The 27,889-nt window shown below is 40.9% G+C and overlaps 1 protein-coding gene across 2 annotated transcripts; it reads right to left on the bottom strand.

Moving 5' to 3' along the window:
- Nucleotides 1-908: 908 nt before the first annotated feature.
- On the bottom strand, nt 909-24,111 carry c2cd3 (C2 domain containing 3 centriole elongation regulator). Of its 2 annotated transcripts, none has more exons than XM_022208165.2 (33): nt 23,826-24,111; nt 22,554-22,823; nt 22,310-22,467; nt 21,548-21,717; nt 21,272-21,432; nt 21,044-21,182; nt 20,791-20,943; nt 20,573-20,708; nt 20,368-20,477; nt 19,927-20,130; nt 19,716-19,831; nt 19,510-19,628; nt 18,940-19,071; nt 18,418-18,864; nt 17,780-17,931; nt 16,978-17,221; nt 15,102-15,285; nt 14,830-15,013; nt 13,615-13,787; nt 13,386-13,521; nt 12,525-12,793; nt 12,326-12,406; nt 10,057-10,671; nt 9,620-9,964; nt 8,625-8,763; nt 8,475-8,539; nt 8,183-8,388; nt 7,965-8,095; nt 7,731-7,880; nt 7,451-7,641; nt 5,792-6,524; nt 4,482-4,590; nt 909-1,141 (listed from the first exon to the last, which is right to left on the bottom strand). In XM_022208165.2, the coding sequence occupies exons 1-33, from the start codon at nt 23,875-23,877 to the stop codon at nt 1,004-1,006; spliced, it is 6,612 nt and encodes a 2,203-aa protein (XP_022063857.2). In that variant the 5' UTR covers nt 23,878-24,111; the 3' UTR covers nt 909-1,003. The 2 variants fall into 2 exon arrangements, with proteins under 2 accessions (XP_022063857.2, XP_051813936.1); XM_051957976.1 differs by lacking the exon at nt 909-1,141 and adding an exon at nt 3,705-3,963.
- Nucleotides 24,112-27,889: the final 3,778 nt, after the last annotated feature.

The raw sequence follows: 27,889 nt of genomic DNA, 5'->3' as shown, positions 1-27,889 counted from the left end.
ATATATATATATCAACATCATTATCATCAATTTATGCTATATTCACCCTTCATATATTTATTTCTACATGTATTATCTATTTTATAGTTATTATATATATATGTGTATATATATATATATATATATATATATATATATATGTATATATATATATATATATATATATGCATTTATTTAGATATTTATAAGTTAATTATTTTATATATTAAAATCAGTTCTACATTGAATATTTTTTTACAAGTATTTACTTATTTCTACATATATTTATTTAGTTCAACGTGTAATTATTAATTAGCATGTATTTTGTGTTTTAACACTGGTTTGTGTTACACATATTTTCTGTATCATTTTCTTTATGCTTTATAGTATTTAAAGACAAATACTTTTGCATTCTCTTAAATGAAATACATTCATCAGTTTTTTGTGTATTTTTTCCTAATCCATTGAATTTGCCCATTAAGCCTGTTTTACTTTGGCTTTGTCAAAACTGGGAAGCAACCTCCTGGTGTCTTTGGTGGATTTCTGCTTTGAACTTTGTAATACATTTTTTAAAAGGTCAGCTTTGATGCAAACTTCATTAGCATTTTGTATCTTTAAACCCATATTTACTGGCTTAATTAGTGTCTTAGCTTGTGAAATGAATAAGGTGGTCTTTATTCAGCAGAGAACCAGCCACATTTTGCATTTTAAATTACTAAAACATACTGAAACTGTTATAACTCAGAAGAAAATTAAACATCAACAACACTCTCCAAACACAATCTGTCAACTCATCATGTTTAAACATGTAGATAATGTGTAGAAATGTACTACCTGGCTTCTAAACATGACAACAAGAAGCTCAAGTTCAAACACACATTTTGTACTAAAAAAATGCGCAAAAACAAAAAACAAAAAGAGGCTTCTGGTGGTGAAAACTGTCAATATTTATTTAGAAAAATACAAAATGTTACATTTAATTTACATGATGGTTCTGTGGTCTGAAACCCCAGAATGTAGAATCTCAATGAGTCTCATCAAAGTGAGCTGCGAATATTTTTGCTATCCTCTCCGCCTCTTTCTTCATGGACGAAGGCGACATGTTGGGACGCTGTCGAGGATTTCTGCGAGGAGGAACGCTGTGACCTGCAGCGCTCTGGTCCTGGAAAGTTTAAAGCACAAATGTGAATGCAGCAATAAAACTGCCAGCCTGCACTGCAGAAAAAGATGATAAATAGTGATGAATAATAAAAGCTATTCACAGAGTGGGACTAAAACAAAGACAGTTTGCTGTAAGTCTGAGACGTGTATTCAGTCACACGTCACCAAACACAACAAGCCTTTCTTTGTTTAACGTTATTGACGGACAAACGGTTCAACAGGCTCCTCACGTGTCTGTCTGCAGTACAGGAATCTTCACATGAGCAACAGTAACAAGCCTGAACCAGTGCTTTAAAAAATGTGAGAGACGGTGTGTCTGATGGTTTCCCAGCATGCACTCTGGCACAGCGATTACTGTTAGTCTTCTAGTATGTTGTTGTGCTCTTGTTATTATGCCCTCAGATGTTTCCACTTGAGTTCATGGTTACACACTGATGTACAATTAAACAGCACAAATGATAAGTGCATGACTGTTTTCATGTGTGTGCCTCCATTTTATTATTTTATTTATGTATTTTGTCCTGTTGCTGTTGTTTGTTATGTTTAAAGTACTTCAGAATACTGATTTGAAAATTGTTACTCAACTTATCAAATTATCCCAGAGACCATCTCAGAGGTCTTCCCATACTAAGGTCATGACTTTGTAATATTATATTATTGGTTATTTTTAATTCCTATCCAACGCCCCCACTCATCCTCACTCTCACCCAACTGGTCGAGGCAGATGTCTGCCTTCCCTGAGCCTGGTTCTGTCTGTGTTTTTCCCCCCCCCAACACTATTCTAGGGCTCCTTTTCTTTCCTTCCCTATCATCACTCACAGGGAATCCAAAGCCAACTCTGGACTGTTGGGTTTTCTCTTCTCTGTTTAGAATTTCTAAGGCCTGTAGTACCTTACGATATGTTGTGAATTTGTGCTATATAAATAAAATGTAGTTAAACTGACTGTCAACAATGAATCACAATAATTATAAATAAGACCATTCTAAGTATTTCTACCATGTGACATCATCGCATAGTTTTCTGTAAATCTGCTGCAACATCAATAACCTGTCAAATATATTATACCATTTGACAGTAAAACTGGTTGGTCTGACAGTACATATATCACTGTTCCTTTTCCTGCAGCCTGAGGGGAGCATATCTCTTAAAAACCTATATATGGCAAGTCAGGTTCTTGCTTTTCCTTTAGTGTGTTATAGCGTCTATGTACATAAAAAAGTTCTGCAAAGTTACAAAGCCAAAAGTATATGCCAAAGTGAGTTAGTCCTTCCCAAAGAGAACTCTGCCCTGTACCTGCCTGAAACACTTAATGCAAACACAAACTCAGTATTTGCTCTGGTGACTATTCCATTTCCGGAAAATTGACAAGATGTCTTTTTTTTTTTAACAGCTTATGTTCACTGGGTAATCAGTAATGCTGTTTCTGGCATTACAATGAATTAAAAATGAATCAAGGAACAAGCAACACTGTAATTTTAATAACAATTATATATTCAGTTTTGTTTTTAAAAAGTTGAACAAAAGGATCTGAGCTGCATAAATCTCGGTTGATGCTAGAGGTACGGACCCGTACCCGTAGCATCTGTACTAGAGGTACGGACGTGTTAAGGTCACTGAAGAGCTGGCGATGGTTAACTACTATTTGCTGCACATTACAGGCAGTTTATATGAATGACTTTGACGGCGAACATTGTATAATTTAACTAAAAATACACCGTCTCCTCTCACACTTTACGTAGACAATGTAGTTTTTACGCTTTTAGACGCCGTGTCTAAATTGTTTGAAGTCCAGTTCCTATTAATTAGTTTACCGCGTTCAGTGGTGGAAGCGGCTGACGAACTCCATTGCAAATGTTCCCATTTAATTTCGGACGCTAATTTACAAGATGAAGTTAAGGATGTCGAATATGAAACAAACACTCGTGAATGGTGAGGAGCAGCTCTTTAATTCGGCATGAATTAAAAAAAACCCCGCAAACTCGATTTACTGTGATATTGTGAGATTTGTTTGTGGTTATGTAACTTAGCCATTCAACAGAGTCCGCTAACATTAAAGTGACTGTGATAGTGTCTGTGTTGACAGACGCAGAAAATACGTCAGGGTTTTGTTTAGGTTGTTAATATGTAATAGTCTGTCGCTACTTTTGAAGGTAAAAAAAATACTTATAGTTTGCTGGCTGTTAGTTCCGCCATTCATTCCGCAGATTCACCTCGAATCACGGAAGCGCCTTCATCAGCGCCGCCGGCTCATTAATAATTATGTCCGTCGGATTACCAGCCAATCACGAAGCGCGTTCATCAGCCGGCTCATTAATATTTATGTCCGGCTCATTAATATTTATGTTAAGGGAAAGTGCCGTATCCGTAGGCCACAGGCTACGGGTACCGGTCCGTATCTGTAGACACTATCTCAGTTGAACGGTTTCTGTTGTAGGTGTCCGTTAAACTTTAGAAACAGAGACGTGACATGTGGCTCTGATATCGGGTCTAAACTAAACCTTAAACTGGAGCTAAGCTAATGACAGCAGCACCCTATGACAGGACATTTCACAAACAACCCACCTGTTGTCCATCTGTTTTTATTGTGTAACAGTCTGGTCTGCTCAGACGTCTGAGTTCTGACTGTTAAAGATGTTAAGGCTCAGCCCAGCAGGGAGAGTTTCATTCATGCAATTTAGAGAAAAAAAAAAAAGACAACGCAGACATTCGGTTGCATCACGGACCCTGAAGAGAGCGTTCAAGATACCATCATTCCTTTGTTCTTTTCACAAAACTGCAGATTCGAGGGACTAAGAAGCACAACAGGTGGTGCCACATTAACTCTGCAACACAGAAAGAATGAACTGAACGAAACAATGGACACCAAATGACGTTGGAACTTCATTCTGATTGGTGTGGAGGAAACTCAGTCAATCCAGAGCATCACAAACCCATCAAATATTTTTCAGTTCTTAAGGGTGTCCGATTATATAACAGCGGGTGGAGCTCAACCTTTTATTGCTGCACACATAAGAGTTAAATTACAGTGAACCTCACTTAGCACACAGCATCACTATTCCTTCATGCACTGTGTGAAAAGTTATCTATTAATAACACTGCTTTCACATGCCAGCTGGGTCATTTGCTTAATGTCTCATTTGTCACAAATTGTTTGCTAAGTGGGCTTTAGTAATAAATTCTTCAAACATGAATGCAAATAGTGAACAGTGCTGAAGCTTCAAGGGTGTAATTTATCACCAAGATATGCAGATATTCACTAAGAGGGGAGTGAAAAGTAGAAGGAGGTGAAAAGTAGCGAGTGAGTGTGAATACCAGGAGCTGATCTGTAAGAAATACTCACCGAGTCGTTGGGCGTGTGGGAGAAAGAAGGAGCTAAACGTATGGCCCGCATCGAGGCCTCCAGTTGGTGAGAGGGGAGGAAGAAATTAGGGACTTCAACGGGGACAGAGCTTAATGCAGAATGTTAAAGAAAATATATGGCATTCTATCAGTCAGTTACAATCACAGATTCATAAAGTCAAATGTGAATAACTTCCCTAAAAACATCAAAGTGAGGAACAAAGAGTTGGTATGATTCTGGGTATTTGCAGGTTGATGGAAGATACATTTAAAACTTCACTTTCATAAAACTTCAGACAAAAAAACATGACATAAAAATATGTTTACAACTAATTCTACTATTTGTCCTCAATGATCTCATATTGACTATGCTTATCTGTAAATCTTTCATTTCCTTACTCATTTTTTTTTTGGACAAATTTACTGCTGGAGAAACATTTATCTAATTTTAAAATACAAGAACAAGAAACAAACTCCTCTGCTATCTTGTGACCTTTAAAATATGTATTTAAGGACCTAATAGTCATTTTAAGGCCTCAATTTTACAGATATGAAGGATCTGTAGGCACACTGTGGTTTTCACAGATCTTACATCAGCAATAGATGTGAATGTGACCGCGAGGCCATGCGTGTAGCTCGCGATTATTTGTCACAAACATCTTATGTAAAAGCTGTGAGGACATTAGCTTCAACCAGCAAGTGTGAGCAATGTTATAGGAGGGTGTTTCTATGTTCAGCTCAGCAGGAACTCTGGTTTGTTCTTTCCTTTCAGTCGCTCTCCTTCTTCCTCTTGTCTCTGAACTTCTAGAAAGTCAACTACTAAATCCACAAAAACATTTTAACTCATTAGCTCAGCGCATGGATTTTTATGTGTTTCGGCTGACTTTACATACAACTTTGCCAACTTTAAAATTCTAAAATTTTCAACTGCTGGAGCTAACTAAATGAAGCAAAAACTCAGTGAGAAAATGTGGCCGTCTGCATCTGTTCATGTGATTATAAAAGCACAAGAACGGCTTTAGAGTTGCAGAAAAGTGGGCACATGAAAACACACAGTCAGAGAATGTATTGTGCCTCATTCTGTTAGTTTTCTTTCTCAAAACTGCCCTTAGAGCGACCGCCAGGACTCTAAATATCTTATAAACATAATTTTACTCTTTGCAGATAAAGAAAGGTAACTGAATAACCACATGTTGACAGTTCACAATCTCAACTATTTTCTCATGAATCTCTGATCTCACCTCTAAAGAAAATAAAAAATAAATAAATGATACAGCCATCAATTAAGAAGCAAATACAGATCAAGGATACGTTTGGAGGTGTGCATCTTGATTGTCCAGGGAGGATGATGCATTGTGGGTGTCTGTGGCGTCCTGTTCAGGTGATGATGAATCTTCGTCTCCTGACTCCTTGTCATCTAAAACTTTTAGCGTCTGTTCATCTGTTTCTGTGTCTGAATCGCCTTCATTTGATCCGTTAAAACTCTGGTGATCACTTTCCTCCTGTCTGGTACTTTTATGTTTCTCACTAGAGTCGTAGCTTTTTGGATTCACCATCTGCCTCTCCTCTTCCTCGTCTTCACTCATGTCTGCTTCCTCTGGTGCCTCCAGACTGTTCAGAGAAACCAGGTCAGGGTCCGACATGATGCTGGTCCAAGGACTGGTTTTGTCTGTTAGTGAAGTGACCTCGTTTAGAGTCCTCGGCTTCACCACAACCTCCTCGTAATCCTCATCTTCCTCTTCGTCATCATCCGCATCATCGTCCCTTCTGCAGCCCGTCTGTTCTTCATCTTCATCCTCAGATATGTTAACCTCGTAGCTTCGTTTGTCCTTTTCTTCATCAGGCTCGGACTCCGTTTGGTCCTCAGACATCTCTGGAAGCGGTGATGGCAGAGGAGACGGGATTTCTGGGGAACAATCACAAACTCTGTGTGGACTGGAGATGCTCTCAGGGAAAGTTTGAGGGTTGTTGTCGCCAACAGGGGAAGTTGTTGAGCTGCTCTGTGGGTCGGAGGGAATCGTTTCCAAGTGGTGTCCTCGTAAACCTGAGAGAAGAGTTGAAGTGTGAAGAGTTTGACAAAAAAAATTAACAAAACCTTCTCGTAGGAATCATTTGACATTTTGTAAATTTGCTTATTAGCCTTCTTTCTTTGTTCAAAGGTTTAAAATTCATTAATTAAAATGTGTTTGTTGAATCGGTGTAAAAACCAAAGTGTTTAAATGGCAGTTCAAAGACACTCGTTGTTTCTGGTCTCTGTGCAGAGCTAAGCTAAAGAGCTGCTGTCTGTAACTTTATATTTACATGACAGATGACTATGCTATTAATCCTCTCACCCAGTTCTCTGCAAAAAAAAAAATTTCACAAAACATCAAACTATCCCCTTCTATTACAACTTCTGTTCTAAGGAATAAAATCAGTCGATGTGTTTGTGAAGTAAAGCTTGACAATGCTACATCTAAAAGCAGAACTTTACATTGCTGGCTTTGTCCTGGTCACACCTAAAAAGTTACCAACACCAATGTGGTCTGTGTCCAAAATTACTGTAACAAGAACTGTACAATGCCCTGATATAAATAGCAGAGCAGCAAGACTTTACTCTGTTCGCTGACATTTCAGCACCACTGGTTGTTCTTCAGAGCATCAGAAGGTGCAGTGATGCCTCCTTTTATGGGTAAAATGTGAAAGATACACAGTAGACTGAGTCCACAATGAACTCCAGGTCAGCCGCCAAGGTTGGGCAAATCAGAACCAAACTTCAGCCAAGAACAATTAAAAATGATAAAATGACTAATGTCCATTTTTTTCTGTGTATTGCAGCATCTCTTCCACTTGTTACACATATGATTTTGCTGTCACATATTGTGTGAGAAGACTCAGTTAACTTGTTTAACTCCCTGGTGTTTGTTTGGTACCTGGTAATTACAGACCCTGTAATCAGTAACACCTCTACAGCCCAGAGAAACTGCTCACCACTAATGATGTTGTTGACTTCTCCGACTAACTGGTTGGACTTGAGAAGAAGCTGACTTGAGTCGGTCTCTGAGTCCCTCTGTCCCTCGTGTTTGGTGTTGCAGTCCTGCTCAGTCGGAGGGGGGAATGTGGGCGTTGAAAGCTTTCGACTGAAGTACCTCTGAATGTTGTCGAGCTCACTGAGTTTTCTCCTGTAAAAACAAAGAGTCACTTTCAAAGCCCAGCTGTAAAAACAGCAAACAAAGTAGTGACGGGAGAATGTGTATCTGAAAACTATTACCTGAGTGCTGAAAATAAGAAGGAGCTGGAGGGATTGATGTCAGCACCACTGCTGCTGCAAACAGACTGAGATGCTGTCTGTTCCTGTAGATTCTGATGGTAAAGACGCACTTTGTCCATGTGCTCAAAGTGACGATCGCTCTCACTGGATCTGTAACAATAAGACAATAACAGATAAACACACTGATTGACTTTATATTTCAGCATGTGGGGCTGAAAAGGTGTGAATTCCGACCTTTCAGAGAACAGCCTGTCCGAGTGGTCGGGGGATGAGATCTTCTGCTCGGTGTACCTGCTGATGTGAGAGGGGAAGCTGCTGTACGTGGCTGTGGTTTGGTAGCTGAGAGGAACAGTCTGGAACAAAGCCTGCAAATCAAATACGCTTTGGTTGGTTTCCAATCTAAAAAGGCACCAAAATGTAAGAAGCTCTGTGTACAACTGCAGTGCTCCTACCGGGGAGCTTTTGGCAGCTTCTTCATTTACAGTTTTTCTCTGTTCACGAAGATCTTGAACCCCTCTTAATGGAGTGACGGACACTTTGAGCTGGCCGTGACACTGACCACTGAAGTCTGTGATGTTGTACCAACCACACACTGATGGGAATCCACAGAGTAAAGGGGACAAGTCTACAGAGGCAAAACCAATCACCCTCTCCACCTCTGTGGAAGTAAAACAAGCCAAGAGTGAATTACTAACTAAACCGATCAAAGCAACACAAATCACGAAGTTAAACTATTTCCTGTACCTCCTTTGTGCCAGACTTTAAACACCAGAGACTGTTGCAAATCAGTCAGCAGCTGCTTCAAAAGCCTGGAAATTTGAAGCAAACACGTTATTCTGACATTCAGTCAGCTACAGTAACATATTGCAGTTGAGATCTGTGATGAAACTCGACCTGCACTCATGCTGATGGTCCCAGACAGGACAGTCGTTGTTGGATATAACAGCAGTGGAAACCGGTTCAGCAGAGTCAGCAGTGATGTATGAAACACAGCAGCATGGCGGTCCTTCACTGCGCTCTGCTAAAGGACAGCCTGCCAGAGACACAAACACTCATCATTATTAATGCACCACAGAAAAAACAGACATTATTATATTTTGTATTTCTGAAATATATACTGCAATATGAAAAAATACAGGAATCTTCATCAGAAGAATGAATCATCTAGAAAGATCGGGGTGATTTTGTATTCGAGTGCACTTAGAAAATACATAATATTTTTAGAAAACGTCTTCACCACTGAGATTTTCTTGACTTTCTCACTGACATGGGCATCCAAAACAGAGTTTCTGCTTTGGTGATTTAAACAGTCAAACAACTGAGTAGTGTAGCCTCTTGTGGAGACAACAATTGCAAGACAAAGCTGACAGAAAGTGCCTCTTTTGGTTCAATATTATTCTTTCTGGAGCTGAAATATTTCCATATAGCTAGGGCTGCAAATTTATGGTAAATGTGAAATGACCATGATCATTTTTTATCAGTACTGAGACCACAATCATTTATCATAAATTCTCACTGATTTTAGATGCAGTACATTTTCACATTTAAATAAACAATGCAACGATTTCACTAAGAGGCTGTGCTGCGTTCCTGTTAATGTACAAATCTGCATTACAAGAATAACTTAAAGTTCCTCACCTGAGTCTAGAGCATCGACTGGAGGTAAAATATAAATAAGTGTAACCAAAACGACACATTCAATCTGAGTAAATGATGTTCTATCAGACCAACCACTTTCGCATATTAGCCATTGAAAATTAAATGTATACGTTTTCTTTTTATATCGAGCAAGAAAACAATGTACATCGCAGTGTTGATGCTAAAATGATGTATAGTGCAGTCCTGTTGTACTGAAAGAAAACAAACAAGAATTCAGGTCACAAGCTCACCTTTCAGATTCAGGTGCATGGCTCGGTCCACTGCGACCGTCACAGGGAAGGATTCATCTATGCTTGCTTCTATGTGCTGCACAGATGTGATGTCTGGAGTGGCTCTGGAGGATTTATTCCTGTGTTTGCTTTGAGTGTATGTTTTTCTGGGTGTCGTGGGCGAGGGGACTCGATCGGCTGCTTCGGCTTCTTCTAATAGGAGCTCCTCCAGACTGTCAGAGTCCAGCTGGGTGTCGGCTCCAGCAGAAACCTCTCTGGGATCAGAACCTGCCGTCATGGTGATGTGAACTCTGAGAGCTGCTCCTTGGAGATCTGCTGCTGAGCGCCTGAACAGCGGGTACACTCCTGTCAAACCACAAAACCTATTACAACCTCAAACAAAGACATGATTATACTAAAGCAGTTCATTCAGTTATGACATATTAATTATTGCATACCACTTAGAGTCAGCTTCTGCTTTGATGTCTTCGCCAGAGATGACAGATCAACAAACGCAGATCCCACCAGTCGGTCTGTGTCACTGGGCCTTCTGGTTTTGTCTTTCTTAAAGGCGACCCACACCTGCACCTCCAGCCGCTCCTCTCGTAGATACCACATTAAAGGCTGAGTGCCCTTCAGCTCCACGCTTCGACTTCCTTCAAAGCTCACCGTGGCCTGGCCATCCTCCCCTCCTTCCTCGACACAGGGGTGTTTCATCTGAGAGCAGAAGGCTTCCTGCTCGTAGAACTTGTATCTGAAGTAGCAGTAGGTGGAGCGCTGGAGTTCACTGTGGCCCGGCAGAAGCAAACAGTGGACAGGAATCCACACTCTGGGCATAGAAAAAGTCAGAGAGAGCTTCTTCAGGCTTTCCTCCCAGCTTTCTTCATCTTCCTGCAGTGCACTATCACTCTGAGGCATTTCCCAGCCCAAAGCCTGAGCAGCTTTAATGGCTCTTTCTCTGTCTGCGTGGTGAGCGAAGCTGACGGAGACTTCCAGCCCTCCGACCAAGACGTGCTGCCGCTGAGAAGAGCTTGTTTCCTGAGTTTTATACACTCCGAACCAGCCGGAAATACCTTTATTATTGGAAAAAGAAACATAATGACTGTGTGCTCGTAAAAAACAACTGCTTGACCCAGAATCAGTAAAAATACACTGCTCAAAAAAATTAAAGGAACACTTTTTAATCTAAGTATTGCATCAAATCAGTGAAACATGTAGGATACTGATCTGGTCAAGTAAGTAACTGAGGGGCTTTTTAGTCAGTTTCAGCTGCTTTGGTGTTCATAAAATTAACAACAGATGCACTAGAGGGGTAACAATGAGACAAGCCCCAAAACAGGAATGAGTTTACAGGTGAAGGCCACTGACATTTTATTCCTTCCTAATATTGTCTGACTGTTTTTCACTAGTTTTGCATTTGGCTAGGGTCACTGTCACTTCTGGTAGCATGAGGCGATACCTGGACCCTACAGAGGTTCCACAGACAGTCCAACTCCTCCAGGATGGCACATCAATGTGTGCCATTGCCAGAAGGTTTGCCGTGTCTCCCAGCACATTCTCAAGCGCATGGAGGAGATTCCAGGAGACAGGCAGTTAGTCTAAGAGAGCTGGACAGGGCTGTCAAAGGTCCTCAACCGATCAGCAGGACAGGTATCTGCTCCTTTGTGCAAGGAGGACCAGGATGAGCACTGCAATAGCTCTACAAAATGAGCTCCAGCAGACCACTGGTGTGAATGTCTGATCAAACAATCAGAAAGAGATGTAATGAGAGTGGTCTGAGGGCCCAGCGTCCTCTAGTGGCCGCTGTGCTCACTGACTGGCACCGTGGAGCTCGGCTGGCAACACAGGAATTTGCAAGTCCACCACTGGTGCCCTGTGCTTTTCACAGATGAGAGCAGGTTCACCCTGAGCACATGTGACAGGCATGAAAGGGTCTGGAGAAGCCGTGGAGAACGTTATGCTGCCTGTAACATTGTTCAGCACGATCGGTTTGGTGGTGGGTCAGTGATGGTCTGGGGAGGCACATCCATGGAGGGACGCACAGAACTCTACAGGCTGGACAATGGCATTCTGACTGCCATTAGGTATCAGGATGAAATCCTTTGACCCATTGTCAGACCCTACATTGGTGCAGTGGTCCTGGATTCCTTCTGGTGCACGACAATGCCCAGTCTTATGTGGTAAGAGAACTCATGCAGTTCCTGGAGGATGAAGGAACTGATACCATTAGCTGGCCCCCATGTTCACCTGACCTGAATCCAATAGAACACCTTTGGAACATTATGTTTTGTTCCATCAGACACCATCAGGTTGCTCCTCAGACTGTCCAGGAGCTCAGCGACGCCCTGGTCCAGTTCTGGGAGGAGATATTCCAGAACACCATCCGTCGTCTCATTCAGAGCTTGTCCCGACATCGTCAGTCATGCATACAAGCACATGGAGGCCATACAAACTACTGAATACCATTTTGAGTTGCTGCCAAGGAATTTCAGCAAGATGGACTAGCCTGCCACATCAGTTTTTCACTTTGATTTTGGGGTGTCTTGAATTTAGCCCTCCTGGGGGGTTGATCATTTTCATTCCCATCAAACAATGTGGCACTTTTCATTCCTAACACATTATCCAGTCCATATCAATGTAAATATCCAGTTTGTTTTTTTCCCCGTATTGAAATATCATGTATTTTCAAAGAGTTCCTTTAATTTTTTTGAGCAGTGTACAACATACCTGTTCTTTTATGGATGAGATCAGCCAGTGGTATTTTCACTGTGCCCAACATCACATCTTTAGGTTTGGAAATATCCAAAGCTACAACAAAAGTTAAAAGATCAAAGTTACACCTTAAGTGTCACTAGCACAAAAAGCACAAATCTTGCAGGATAAATGCTAATGTAAGGTTAAATAAAGATAATAAGCTCTCTGAAACCTTTGCGACTGTCTCTGTTCCACACAGTAAAGACGGCAGAAGCCAGCTCCAGCTGCTCAGCCAGGCTGCAGGTTTCTCCGCTGCTCCTCTGAAGCAGCAGATCACAGGAAACCTCCATGTGGTGGTCGAACTCGGGGCAGAAGGTTCTGGCTGCTGTGCGGGTGCATCTCCTCTCGCTCTCAGGCAAGAAGGAAAGTTGGACTGTGACGAAAGAGTTCACCCCCACGCCAGCAAAATAACTGAACCTTTCATCTTGCTCTGACAAAACCCTTAAACAGAAAAAGGAGAAGCACCGGTGTGAAATTAACCTGCTGGTGTATCGTCTACTGTCAGATTGAAGAAGGGAAGTTTGAACATCTTCACTGATGAGACACTCGCAATCGGAACAAATGAATGGAGCTAAATCTTATTTAGCTTCCTTGATTTCTCAAAATGCACATAAAACGTCAACAGGGATGTCTCGTTCCAGCTGCTGTGTATTTGGCTGGCGGCAGATCTGCCAACAGTAAAGGTGCTAACACATTTAGCAGTTCATATTTTACCAAAACATATTTGACTAAACAAAATCTTTCAGTAAAACGAGTAGAAAAGGAATAGAAAATTACATATTTTGGTCAGGACCAGCTCATTCCAGTTTTAAAAATGCATGTTTCCCTCTTGTTGCTCCACAGATGGGAACCCACACATATCCATCAAGGAAACAGCTTCCCAGTTGATGTTACACTTAATAGCAAACCTCTCAGTTGTATACATAAAAGTATCAACTGCCCTTTGAATCCCTGGTAGCATAAATTCTGTTCAATATCACAAACATGCAATGAAAACATACAAATCTATGCAGAGGTCAGTGCAGTAATGTACCTCGCTGCTGCCTTCAGACCTGATGCTCGATGCACTTGAACCACCAGCGTCACAACACGGGAAGCAGCTCCTCTACCACACTGCCCTTCAGGTCTTATGGGTCTGTGCTTGTATCGAACACAAACATCCAGCAAACCTGAACATCAAAATGAATCAGTTATCACATAAAGACACTGAAGGTGGGTCCAGATGTAATATTCGATGCCATTACTGTTTTTTATATGTGTACCCGAAGGCTGAGGCTGCAGTCCTGTTGGACCGTCCGTCCTGGGAATCAAAGGCAGGGAAAACATTTGAGCCTCATTCGGATGTTGTCTCTGCATGGTGACCATGGCACACAGTTTGGACAGAGGAAGCATCCCTCTGGCCACAAGCTGATCTCTGACATTTGGATAGTAATATCTGCAGAGACACAGTATACCAACAATTCAAATGGCTGAAACATGTTGAGCCAACTAATCTAAACCTGTAAGCCATTAAACCAAATCAAAATGAACATCCATGGTAGCAGAAGATCTACAGATGTGGTACATTTACAACAAAAGTGACGATGTCTCAACAAAAATGTCTTGTCCCTGAAGTAAAAAGAAGACAAAGGAGACACAAGAAACAAACACTTTTCTCTGTTCTCATTGCACCTCAAAGCTCAAAGTAAATAGCCTAGACCCGCTAGACCCATGCTCTGAAGACGCAAGGGTCTCGGCACGCTCGACAGGGAGGGAGGTGGACTAAAAGGTTGTCTATCAAATCACTCTGCAGCAATTGGGTAGGTATACAACCAATCAGCGCAACGAATAGGCTCCTAGAGCGCCAGAAATCAGAGGATGCGGTAGTTCGGTGAAGCCTTATTTATACAGTCAATGGGTGAAGCTCAAGTATATTACAGACATGTTAACAGAAAGATTATTCAGAGTCGGTGCTAATGGAGCTCAACAACTGTTGTTGTTTTTGTTGTCGACCCTGGGAGAGAATTAAATTCGTTGCCGTGGGTTGTCTAGCGTGGCTAGGCTAGTTGTTTCTGGTTGTTTCTGTCAGAATTGTCGCGCCTCTGTCGTCACTTAGTTACGCCCGCCTTCTGACTCTACACTTCATGGTGATTCGTCCGGCCAGTTGTAGGAGCATCCAATCTCGAGCCTTATGGAGGGTAACTAGACCCACCCTGGCAGAGAATTAAATTTGTTGCCGTGGGTTGTCTAGCGCGGCGAGGCTACAAAGTAAAGGTAAAACTACATTTCTTGCACAGGCTGCACATCAGTTACAGTCAGATTCCCTACACAGCAAGAAAATGCAGACACAGAGAGATGACTCTAGCACAATGTATCTAATGAAGTCACATTTTGCTGGTTAATCTTAGGGCTATAATGAGAGTTTCAACTCTAAAACACACTATGCCATGTTAAGTTCAAATTTTCTTTGAACAGACTACAAAGTAGTGACCACAAACCTGCACCACACTTCAAACTGGACGCCCCCTCCACCACTCAGGCCTCGACTTGACAGGCAGCTGAGCAGCAGCCTCTGGACAGGAACTCCTTCAGGAGCCACAAGGACGTGAGTCTCAGTGTGACCAAACATCGGATCAGGGATGCAGAGAGTGGCAGTGGTGCGAAACGGCTTCAAATTCACGCCTATTGGGAGAGCAGATTAATGGTAGAGTGATTTAGAGGGAGCTGAATCTATACAGGTTTAAATCTTTATATACGTCAATGGCCTTACTGCTCTCTATGAGGTCTTGGTCCAGATTTGTGGAATCATCACCCTCCTGACAGGGGAAACTGTACTGGATGTAGCAGTCAGCTTCACCCCACACTGTGGACTGTAGAGGCATCAACCCGCTGACCTTCTCCACTCTTATCACAAACACATGCTCTCTCATAGATTCTTTTTGTGTTGCATTCACCTGAGGCAGAAAAACCACAGTGAAACCATTTCAACTTCTCAGTGCAGTTAGTGTGTATTCTTGTTCATGGCCACTCATTCAACCAAAGCATGGCATTCTTTGTTTTGATATTTCCACACACATTTAGAAAAGGATGTAGTTCTGTAAGATATAGAATAGAACAGGACTTTTTTCTTAGCAATTTCTCTATACATCCAGGACATACAGAGGAACCGAAAAGACGTTTCTCTCTCTTCTTTGCATTAGCGCCACACATTAAAAAGGATCAAAATAATAATATAAATAAAGTAAAATATATAAAACAACATATCTACACTGGCGGTAGTGCAATGTAGCCACAGCTTGTTGAGATGGCATTGATTTAAATAAGAAATTCTGCATCTTAGTGGGTAATATGTCCATGAACCTTCTTCTTTTGGTCAATCATCTTAATCATTATGATTAAACTGTGTTTTATACATTTTCTTGTCCTCATTTGTTACTTAAAATGTATAAGACTGTGCCACTTTTCTTTTCACTTGCACTTGAATGGCTTTTGGATGTAAACATGAGATGGGGGGTCTCAGATAGCCAATAAAAAAATATTTGCCCTTTGTTGTCGTTTGACTGTGCGACAATTTCACCTGCTTTTGTGCACAACCTCAAGAAGTTTTCAATTATGTAAAAATGCAATTTGTTGTCATTTTATAGCCTCATTACCTTGACTTTTCAATAAAATATAAGGCTTTATTCAAATCCCGGCCTGAGCCTGGGATCTTTCTGCATGGAGTTTGCATGTTCTCCCTGTGAATGCGTGGGTTTTCTCCGGGTACTCCGGCTTCCTCCCACAGTCCAAAAATATCCATCCATCCTCTATACACCGCTTTATCCTCACTAGGGTCGCGGGGGGTGCTAGAGTCTATCCCAGCTGACTCGGGCGAAGGCAGGGGACACCCTGGACAGGTCGCCAGTCTGTCACAGGGCTACATATACAGACAAACAATCACACTCACATTCACACCTACGGACAATTTAGAGTACTCAATTAACCTCAGCATATTTTTGGACTGTGGGAGGAAGCCGGAGTACCCGGAGAAAACCCACGCATGCACAGGAAGAACATGCAAACTCCATGCAGAAAGATCCCAGGCCCTCCCCGGAATTCGAACCAGGGATCTTCTTGCTGCGAGGCGAAAGTGCTAAGCATTACCCCACTGTGCAGCCCAGTCCAAAAATATGCTGAGGTTAATTGACTACTCTAAATTGCTCTAAATTACTCTAAATGCGAGAGTGATTGTTTGTCTGTATATGTAGCCCTGTGACAGACTGGTGACCTGTCCAGGGTGTCCCCTGCCTTCGCCCGAGTCAGCTGGGATAGGCTCCAGCACCCCCCTGCGACCCTAGTGAGGATAAAGCGGTGTATAGAGAATGGATGGATGGAATAAGGCTTTATGGTCACTAAAAACTAAAGAAAATGTAATTAAAGAAAAAAGCAGTGATAGTGCCAGTGTGCTTACTAACCCATCACTAATATACTTACATTATACAGATTAAATTCTTTATGGATTTTAGCACTTCAATGTGCAAGAGAAAACATTTTCTCATAAACTTCTCCTTGAACTTCCCTACAAACAGCCTGTTGAGGAGCTGCCTGCAGGTCATGATCTGTTTGACAGGTGTAGAAAAAAAATGTTGGAAGCATTTAACACTAACCTTCGTTTGAGAGTGTGGCTGATGATCAAGCAGATGAACTGGTCTCAGAAGATGTGACAAAGACTCATGTTCTTCATCTCTTGTGCGCTGGAGGGAAACTATCTGCTCCGATCGACCCATCGCCAAAACAACCCTGAGGTTTCCTTTACAGCTACCAGAGAACACATCGATGACAGGCATGTAGCAGTCCACCCCCAGCACTGGGTACTGAGCCTGCAGGAGGAGGTGGGCGATCTTAGGGTCCCTGGAGGGGAACACATGCATGTTAGTCCACAGTTACAAAGCGTGTGCTGTGTAATTTGTGATGAATTTTAGGAAATCAATAAGTTAAAGGCATGTGGGATGAAAAATCTTAGCAACATGTTCTGCATAATTGCACTATACCGCCACCCAGAGGACACAGTAGTTAAAAGAACATGTGTATCAGTGATGCTGCATTTTAAGGAAAAACTTGTCTTATGCTTTTCTGGTGCTGAAGCTCACATTTTCAAAATATATTGTTTTTTCAGAGAACGACTGCAAATTCCAAAGACATTCAATTTACTTTCAAAGAGATGTGAGAAAGGTGACATATAAATAATCATGTGAAAGGCTGGAATCAGTAAATTTTGCATAAAATGAGAACCTTCAAGATTTTTTTGGATCCTGTAACTTGCAGATACACTATCTATCAAACAAATAATTTATGAATACTTGTGCTTAGTCATGCTCTTGGTGAAATTTCTTTTCTTCCAGACAAAAAGTATATTTCTTTTACAGAGTTCCCGACAAGAAAAGTTATAAAATACATTCCATGACTTACCTAAATGACATGTAGAACTGGTGAAGAGGTAATTTCACAAGACCGAGGAGTCGGTCCTGTCCTGAGCTTCCTACTTTCTGCCACACTTCAATCACCATCATATTATTCTTCATCCGCTCCAGGAGTTTAGTGGTTAAGGCCACAGGTGTCACCTCAGAGAACAAAAAGGGGAAAAAAGCACATCTGTAGCCTAATATAGACATTTTTTCAGTTTCAATTCATTATTTTTTTCAACCAAGTAAGCCCTAGTAAGGTTAGTATCCTATTTTTTACAGGAGATCTGGTTAAGACCATAACATTACAAATTTCCAAGAAAGATGACACAACACGAGGCACATAAGTAAAACAAAACTAAAAACCACGTCTTATTATATGAATGAAAAGGTTTTTTTTTTAATCATATCTTAAAAATAGGAACACTAAAATGAACTAAGGAGCTGTACTACAAACATCAACGTTATCCAAACTATTTCAAGTGGCTGAAGCAGAACACATGAAAGCACACAAGTCTAGCACTAATATTTAGAAGATGAGCTCTCTTAAAATAAATTTGAAAAGACACTATGGCAGTCTGTCCAGAGAGCGAGGAGTGCAGTGTTAGAAATTTAAGATTAGAAGACTGGATCTCCTGAACTAACCTGGACAAAGTTGAACGAGGGGTTTGCCTGACCCCAGCTGACGACGGATCTCGCCGTTTCATCACACCAGAACAGTTTACAGTTCAAGTACACATTTGGAGCTTGTGCTGGCCCACCACCGAAGTTCCTCCCATCTGGTACCATGAGTAAAGCATGCAGCAGCACCTCGGGGTCCTCGTCCACCTGCTGCCAGGATTTAGGAGATGTGTGGAGGCCGGGATAAGGAGAGGGTCCATTTGAGGGTTTCTGGGGAGTCCATATATTCAGCCTAGAGCCCTCTAAAGAGTGAGCTGGTAACTCCTCTCTGCCAGCAGGTTGAAATGTGGAGATGGCTTCTCTCTCTGGACTGTGTGCAGTTTGTGAAGGAGACATGTCTCTCCAAGTCAGCTTGCGTTTAAAATGTTCAGAGGAGAAGCCTTTGCTGTCGGCTCCAAGTTCCAGTGACACCTGCAAAAAATATTTTTATTATTTCAGATAGTCATTTGCAAATATGATTTCCTGTGTAAAAAAACAGTGTATTACCTTGAGAGGTCCAACCTGGTGTGTTTCACTGTTCTTGTCCAAGCTCTGAACAGGCAAGACAACAGTCTGACTCAGCTGCTTGCTCTCCAGCAGACACCGCAGTGGATGAACCGCCTTAGCGATGGCAACAGGCTGCATAAAGAGGAGACAAGTTCATTACCAACATCTGAATCTTTCAAGTTTAAGAGTTTTATTGTATGCACATCTGAGCATTTAATAAAATATGAAACTGCCTATATATTTTTTGTTCATTTATGGAAGCCTTATTACACTAGCATGTTTACAGCAGTTTTATTTGTAGTAGCTCTAAATGACAGCACAAGTCAGACATAAAACTGCATTTTGTTAAATATGACTAATATTTCCAAAGTCCGTGGTGCATAAAGACCACAGAGGAGCATTTCAATTCCTTATTACTCAAAAATCGTGCATTACAGCCACTTAATAGACTAAGACTCAAACGTAAAGCACACTTTTATCTGAGGATATCAGGTGCTCTGTATTTCCCAAACCAATATGATCAACATTTTAACCACTTAAATGAGTGATGTGTAAGACAGATCTACTTACTTTCTTCTGGTCATTCTTTCGTGAGTAGATCTTGAAAAGCAGATCAGATTCCCACCACTGTTTAACTGTTGTTGGACTGAAGTGGACAGGAAACACAGACAGCTGGTGGAACCTCACCGCTAAAAAACACAGAAGATTAAATGAAAGTCACAAAAAACTGTTCCTAACTGGTGGGACTCACAAAAACAGAACGTAAAAGGCTTTACCTCCTCCTGTGACTTTACTAGAAACAGCTCTGGTCACTTCCCCACCTCCAGTTTTGCTGCGATCATGTCGAGTGGAAGTGGAGGTCATCGGGAAGACGTACTCGACAAAGTACGTACTAACAAAGGAGAGAAGACATCACATGTATTTGAAACTCATAATGGCAATTCTAATTTTAAATTAGACCAATAAAAATTGAAATGGTATACCGACCACTTCTTGCTGATTATTGGTCGAGGAGGTTTAGCTTTACTGGAGGTCTTTCTGGGTGTTGTGCTAGAGCTGCTGGCAGGTACAGTCAGGGAGTCGATGGTCACTTTCGCCATCCGGATCAAACTCAGAAAACTCAGCAGCTCAGCACTCAGGTGAGGACACTCACCAGCAGCATCTGCAGACTGCTGATGCTCTGAATTTGAACTAGATACAGTCAAAACATGGTTAATAATTGTCCTAAAAGCACTAAAAACAATATAGGACTATATCAAGCTACAATTGCTGTATTAACCTTTCCCTTGCATTCTTTGTAAACAGTTTCTTTATATATTTGGAAGGGTAAAAACTGGCCTTCCCAACATCTACCTGTGCTTATAAATGGAGCTTTTAACTCTTTACTGTCCACAATTTGTGGCCTAAGGCCCACGTAAAGGTCCTTACTCTTTATTAATCCTGGGTCCTAACTGTGTCGGCTGTTTTGGCCGATTTTTTCTTGAGGATGGTGTTTTTTTAGGTTCCTCCACAGTGTCATCTGATCTGGTAACAGAGATCTGAAAAGACAGCTCCAATGAATCCTCTGCCAGAAAATCAAATCGAGTGAACTCACAAAGACAGACAAAGAAACACAAGAAAGTCAACTACTTACAGGAGTTTTGTAGAACAAGTTTTCCAATAAGCTCTGATCATACTGTGGATCATTGAGTTCACTATCTCCGTCATCAGACAGAGATCCAGAGGAGGAGCCCTGTCCGTCCCAGAGAGGCAGAGGAGATGTGATTGAGCTAAAGAGAAAAAAGAAATACTGTTGGAAAAAACAACCTTTTATTTTCTGACAGATTTGGATGTAAGTGCACACACAGCTACCTGCCAAGAAGCAGATCCACAGCTCTGTTGCCCATGTCTGCAGAAATGTCCAAGCCGTTTTCTGAGACGACAGCAGCATCATCAGAGGGCTTCAGCGGCGAATCTGCATTCAGGATATTTTCAAGAAACATCCCAGAGGGAGATGGAGAAGACCTGCAGACACCAGACACAATAAGGAAATGAAGCATTACAGATGGTGCATTACAAGGTGAGAGAAAACACTTCTTTCTTTTTTTTAACAAACTTCTGAAACCTTGACTGGGAAGGTGGCTGGATGTTGTCCTTTGGGAGAGGCAGAGGGGTATCCTTCAGAGCCGGTGCAGAATCCATGTCGCATTTCAGAGCAGAGACCACCATTGCATTTCTTAGCTTGTTTCCACGCTCTAGAATAACTGAGAAGAGAGAAAATGTTGGTTATCTTATCAGAAACATTTACATTTGTAGTTAAGTAAAAGTGATGTGGAGTGATGCTGCAGCCAACCTGAAAGGAGATCATTGGTTGCTTGTCCATGATGAAACTCCTGACTTGAAGGGTTCACAGCTGTTTGATTATTCTGGGATTTGTTTGCTATTGGCCTCTGATTCTCCAGGGTCTCCTCTTTGCCTTTTGGAGCATTCTGGAAATATAAGTGGTCCTTCCCTCTGGAAATATTACACCAATATAAACAATAAGATCACTTAATGGGAGAATTAAACATAGGATTCAATATTTTAAGAGGTATCGCTGTATGGGTATATTATTAAAAATACTCCAAACCTTGGTGTGTTTCCAGCTGATCCTTTGCCGCTGCCAGTTGAGAATGATCTGTGCTGCTGTGATGGTACAGTCAGTTTCTTGACTTGCAGCCCTTCGATGCTGATGTCTGTGGCAGGGCCTGAGCTGCTGCTGTCATAGGCTTCAGTCAGAGGCTCAAGATTAAGGGAAACCTGCAGAGGTGAAAAAGAAAAGGAGCTAAGATGTAGACCGTAATCAGATTTCTTTGACTATAAACACAGCAAGTGATGAAGAAATTGTTTGTACTTTACAGAGAAAAAAGCAAAAACCACCTTCAAAGAATACATATGAGACATAAGGGGTGATTTAAATGCTTTCTTAGTGCACAGTGCTTAATGTCAGTATACCAGACATCACTTACATATAGAGTTGCACAAATTAATCAATTAATTACCAACTAATAAATTAATTGTTAACTATTTTAAGAATTGATTTATCCGTTTGAGTGATTCTTTGGCTAAGAAAAAAAGACAACATTCGCTGATTCCAGGTTCCTAATGGTCAATGATTTCTGGTTTCTTTACTCCTCTACGACAGTAAACTGAATATCTTTAAACCACAGACAAAACATAAAACATTGATCAATATTTTTCACCAATGTCTGCAAAACAATTAATCAATGAATGGAGAAAATAATCAACAAATTCATCAACAATGTAAACGGTCATTAGTCACAGCCCTAATTACAGGTACTTCTCCACAAATGTAGTTGGCATTTGAATAAAAATTCAAATTTCCACGAACCTGTAACTCTCCAAGCTTTTCAGATGTTGGTGATACAAGGGTGTAGAATCCACTAATTGGGTGTGACAGAGTCAAACAGGAGATACCCACGACCTGAGCCCGGGCGATTGGCAAATGATCCGGTTTTGTCAGAACTTCCAGCACCAAAGAGCCCATATCTGGTAATCAAGGATGAGTTGTAGATTTAAAGATGGATGCAGTATAGCAAACACATCAGCAGATATTTCAGTGTTTTCTTATCTACCTGTAAGATATGAGGTGAACTGCTTTGGGCCGCAGCGGATGGGGAAGCGTGCTGTGGTCTTGATGGTTTTCTGTGACAGCTGCGATCCATCTCTTGGGAAGAAGTGTGTCCCGTTGGTCGACTCTCCCCACCAGCGCAGCCTGATGAATGTTGCAGAAGGGGGTTTGTGAACGGTCCATAACACCCGACTTATCGTCACCTGCAGGAAGCATCTCAGCTGGCCCTCAACCAGAGGAGGGAGGCTGGTGGAGGGGGACACATCGCTGGGGGCTGCAAGAGTTCATTTTGATTACAGTCAAGATACAAACTATGCAAAGACAGGAAATTTTAACATCAAAGGTCAACGTACAGTGGAACAGCTAAGAGTGGTATATGGTGCAGGTTTCAGTTCTATGTTGGCTGACGTAAAAATCACATACTGCTCTCACAGACAAAGTTTAACATCAATATATTTTCAATTATTTTGCGTTCAGTTTTGGAGATGTGCCAGACTGGGATTTGTTGATAACAGAAAATCTACCGATGAATATTATGATAAATCCAAGGCCTACTATTCATAGCTGCAGATCTGTAGTAAGCTTATAAATTCATCACAATGCATTCATCAAATACCCCTTGGAGCGGCTGTACCTATGATTAGAGAAAGACTAAATCTGAAAGCCAACATGTTAAACAGTTATGATATTATGGACAATATTTTCGATTTAGCATCGACTGAAACAAGAAAATCTACACTTAAAGAAGAATGTAATTCAGTTAGTGTTTAATTACTGCAATCACAATAACATAGCAGTATTAGAGTGCCTTGAGGTGTGAACTACTGCAACTTTCCAATTTAATCTTTAAATAACCACAAAAGCTCCCCATCTTGCTAATATTTGCACCAGTGATCGTAAACAAGAATTACAAAGCAGTTTTAGATTAGATAACACCAAGTAAACATACAGGAACACAGCATTTTTCACTGGACAACAAGTAAAAAGTAACAGATATACAGCCCATTCCTTTTTAGCTTTAGCTTTGGCAGAACAACAACAGTACCTCAGAGTTTGTACAACAAGAGTTACAAACTGGAAAACAAATGTTCATTGAGGAAGACAGTTAACGACAAAGTATTAACACAAACCGTCAGAAAGTAACAGCACAATAACTGAATATAAAGTTAGCTAGTAAGCTAGCAGAAGAGGCTAACGACGTTAGACTGACAGCTGGCGATAACAGCTACTTTACATTAGCATTAGCCTGCTAGCAGCTAGGCTACACTAACTTTACCTTTTCTCCTGCTGCTTCCAGCTCTGCCGGTCCTCTGCTTTCTACTCTTCATCCCTCAGCTCAAGACATTTGTGAATGACAGCGGAGCCGAAGCAGAGTCTGAGCCGTCAGCAGGCATGTTTTATTATCACTCTGCAGCTCAATAACAATCCGTTTAACTGAGCTGTGTGAGCCGCTCACACACACACACACACACAAACATACAAACGGCAGCGCGGAAAACTGTTTCCGAGCAACAAAGTCCGAACGAGAACTTCTGCCCCGCTTCCGCTGCCGCTAAGGTTCAGAGCCATTCTGGGAAATGGAGTTTGTTTTTTGCTGCCTTATTTTGCACTTTCGCCAGGGCGGCGCCATATTACAGCATTACAGCATAGCTTACATTATTTCTGGATACTTGTAAGACTTAAAGTTTGCAACGTATGTCAGTCTCAGTATTTTTAATTCTTGCTAGTCTGTACTACTTGTCATTATGGTGGACCTTAGCAACACCCACATGACCCGTGGATGTTCTGGTTGAAGTTTAATTCCAAATAAAAAAACATTTTCGTTGTGTTTTTTGTAACTTAGATATGACAGTCAGCGTCAAGGATGCAGAGGAGAAGGATGACCACATTCACATGCCTCCACGTTGTGATGTGGAAACTCAGTGGGAAGATCTGTCTGTAAGATCTGTCTGTCTCTGAACACAGCTATGCTGCAAGATCATCACTCCATCTGAAGCCCCTGACATCTGAAGTTGGAACGCAGTATGTTGGGTCAGCTGCATTGTACTCAACCCTACTCAGGACTGATAACCTATGTCAGCTGTATACAGGGTTGTCTCTGGAGGCATTTAATTGTGTTGCTGAGCGCCTCACAGAAGAGTACCACAACAGCTTCCATTTACACCCCTGGGATCAGCTCCTGATGACCCTGATGAAGCTGCGCCTGAATTTGCTGCAGGGAGACCTTGCTGAAAGATTTGGTGTCTCACAAACCATTGTGAGTAAAGTCATTGCTTGCAAGGCTTGATCTAATGGAGAAAAAAAAGAGGTGTTCCCTGGTTGCCCAGAGAGACCATTCAGGAAACAATGCCTCAGAGTTTCAAAGAACACTACCCCAAAACAACCTGTGTGATTGACTGTTCAGAGACCCCCCTCCTAAAGCCACGCAATCTTGACTCGAGAGGTGAGTCTTACAGCCATTACTATGGCCAGAACACCATAAAGTACCTCGTCGCCATTGCACCATGTGGTCTGATCATGTTTATTTCAGCTGCCTATGGAGGAAGGTGCAGTGATAAATTTATTACTTCAAATTCTGGGTTCTTGGAATACCTCCGCCCAGGTGATGAGGTAATGGCTGACAGAGACTTCACTATTGAAGATCTTCTGTACGAACGGAAGGTGAAACTGACCATCCCAGCATTCACCAAGAGGGGCATGCAACTGTCTGGAGAGGACACCACCAGCACAAGGCGTATTGCAAATGTACGGGTCCATGTTGAGCGGGTCATACACCGACTAAAAACCTTTAAAATCCTTTGTCAAACATTTCCCATCACCCTTACTCCCAAAGAGGACAAAATTTTAAGAATTTGTGCAGCCCTGTGTAACCTTAGAGGTGACATCATTTCTGATATAGAGGAAGAATGAGGACATTAAGTTTTGCCACTGAGATGATCAGATGTTACCTGTACATAAGTTCAGTTTTATAGATAAATAGTTACTACTTTTTTTATAGATTGTTTATTCAGAATCTTTACAATGTATAGAATAATCTTACCTGTTTGTAAATAGTCATTTTTATTAATCTTTACAGTGAAGAATGATTTTGAAGAATGACCTGTTTGTAAATAGTTTTTTATTAATAAATATTATCAATGTGTTTATGTTACAAATACTTATTTTTTAAAACACTTACTGCTGAAATGACTGAGTGTGGCCTTAAGTGTAGACATCAACACAGAATTTGGTTTAAAAAAGTAATGGAATTTATTTCTGAAGTGAAAGATAGAGATAAAGGAAAAAGTGCATTTTTGTAGGAGGAAAAGAGAGTTTATGCAGGATGCTGGCTGGATTGAAGCAGAGGTGGGTTTGGCAAACAGGCAGGCAGACAGACAGACAGGTATGCACCATCAACACCCAGGGATAGCACAAAGTAGTTAAAAATGTCACCATATGAGATCTCCGGCCACTTTCTCACATCATCAACCCACACTGACATGGTTGATGGATGAGGGAATGCTAGACCATCCGTTCTCCTAATAAAACTTGCAGTTTGTTCCCATTTTAGAGCCCCTGGTGTCGCGTCTGTTGACATTTTGATGCTTTAACTCTGCGGAGCCAGCTACCGGAAAGGGCTGACCGGAAGTGAGAAGACAAAATGCGGAACTACGAAGAATTGAAAGTGGGCAGGGCGAAATAAGGTGAATAGAAATTTTGTGGTTTTTCCTTGTTTTTTTTTAAAAATAAAAAATTAGAAAGAACACAGATTTAAAAAAAAAAAATTAGCATTAGCATATCCGGTTTGATTTTAAGGTACTGCACCCATTAAATTAAAAGAAAACTGTAAATGTGCTTCAGGTAGTAAAGGTAGAAAATCACAGAAAACCTATTTAAACAAAATGTTATACAAAGTATGGTCATTATAATGTGAGATTTCTATACCATTTGAAACACCAGAAGTGGAAATAAAACTGATGCTAGAAATCTCTCGAACAACTTCTATATGTAATACAATTTACCCTATAATACCATCTATAAAATACTAATTCAATCAACCTTTCGATATTAAGGTTGAGACACAACATGATTTATTATACAGGCTTTTGTTGGAGGCTGATATCCTCTCAAAAAATACCATACATTTTAATTTACACTTGAAATGAACATTATAACCATCACAGAGGAGGATTTATCAAAAAAATACATTTTAATGTTCAATAATTTAGACATGTACTTTATTTAATATTCAAATATAATGTCAAATAAAATAATCAATACAATTTATATGTATGTAAATGTATTAAAATGGTAAGCCATGTTGTATAATGACCATAAAAAAAAACTCATGGGAATTCAATCCCTGTAAAATAAATAAAGAAAAATATTTTTTAAAATTCCAATGAAACATTAAACAGCAAAAGCAAAAGCAGCACACATATTTCACCAGGATAAAAAACATTTCAACATGACACTGACTCCATTAATTTACCTTTAAAGTCACCAGCAGAGGGAAGCACAGATCTGCTCACTTACAGGAGTGAATGAAGACTTTCTCTTTCTTCAACCTGAGACTAAAATCAGCTTTTTTCTTCTTTGTTAGTCAGTTCTTTATTCAAGTACATTTGTGTATCAGTCGTGCACACTCACTAACTCTGAAAAGCAATCAGCTCATTCTCCGAATAAAATTTAGGGAGCATTAAAATGTCTGTCTTTAAATGTGCAGAATCACTGTATGCATTTGACAATGTACTGAGGAAGACCTATGATCTGGTCATGTTTGCTTTAGGTAGTTTGGACTGTGCTGCTGCATAGCAACAGGATCCTCTGCAGCCATGTTTGTTGTGGTAACAGTGAGGGAGAGTGAATAGGGAGAGCGCAGAATAAAGCCGCTTCAATTCTGGGAAACGTTAAGCTTCATGTCTTAAGACGGAGCTGTGAAAGATTTACTGTAAACCTTTTAGCTTCACTGTTTCTGATTCTGATGTGACTGCACAGAAAAGAAGGTTTAATATAAAAGAAATGGTAAACAAGTAGCTAAAGTAGGTTTTTCAATCAATAGATGCATAAAGCAGTTGAAAACCTTGAGCAAATCTTAAACAAACTTTCTGTTTTCAGTGAAAATGTAGCTGTAACTGCATTTTTGAAGGTACAAAACTCACAGCAACAGCACCAATGAAAGTAAACAAGCAGTAGAATGAGGTTCAAGACAGCAGGGCCTCCCGATCCATCATCTCCCTGGAAAACAATCAAGTGCTGCTCTTTAGCGTACATGCAGGAATGTGCAACAGGCATCCAGTGCATATCCTGTTCATATATTTTCTGTCTAAGTGTGTTTGGAGAGACTCTCTCTGGTGTAAC

This window comes from Acanthochromis polyacanthus, chromosome 13 (assembly GCF_021347895.1).
Source record: "Acanthochromis polyacanthus isolate Apoly-LR-REF ecotype Palm Island chromosome 13, KAUST_Apoly_ChrSc, whole genome shotgun sequence".
Lineage (NCBI taxonomy): Eukaryota > Metazoa > Chordata > Actinopteri > Pomacentridae > Acanthochromis > Acanthochromis polyacanthus.
This window is presented reverse-complemented; position numbering and strand designations above follow the sequence as displayed.

Excerpts from the sequence above, each read along its gene's own strand:
- c2cd3 (XM_022208165.2), bottom strand. The coding sequence starts at position 23,877 with ATGAAGAGTAGAAAGCAGAGGACCGGCAGAGCTGGAAGCAGCAGGAGA. Across the intron at positions 19,832-19,926 it reads CCAATAATCAGCAAGAAGTG|TACGTACTTTGTCGAGTACG; the intron begins GTCGGTATACCA and ends CTCCTTTGTTAG. Across the intron at positions 8,540-8,624 it reads GACCATCAGCATGAGTGCAG|GCTTTTGAAGCAGCTGCTGA; the intron begins GTCGAGTTTCAT and ends TCAAATTTCCAG.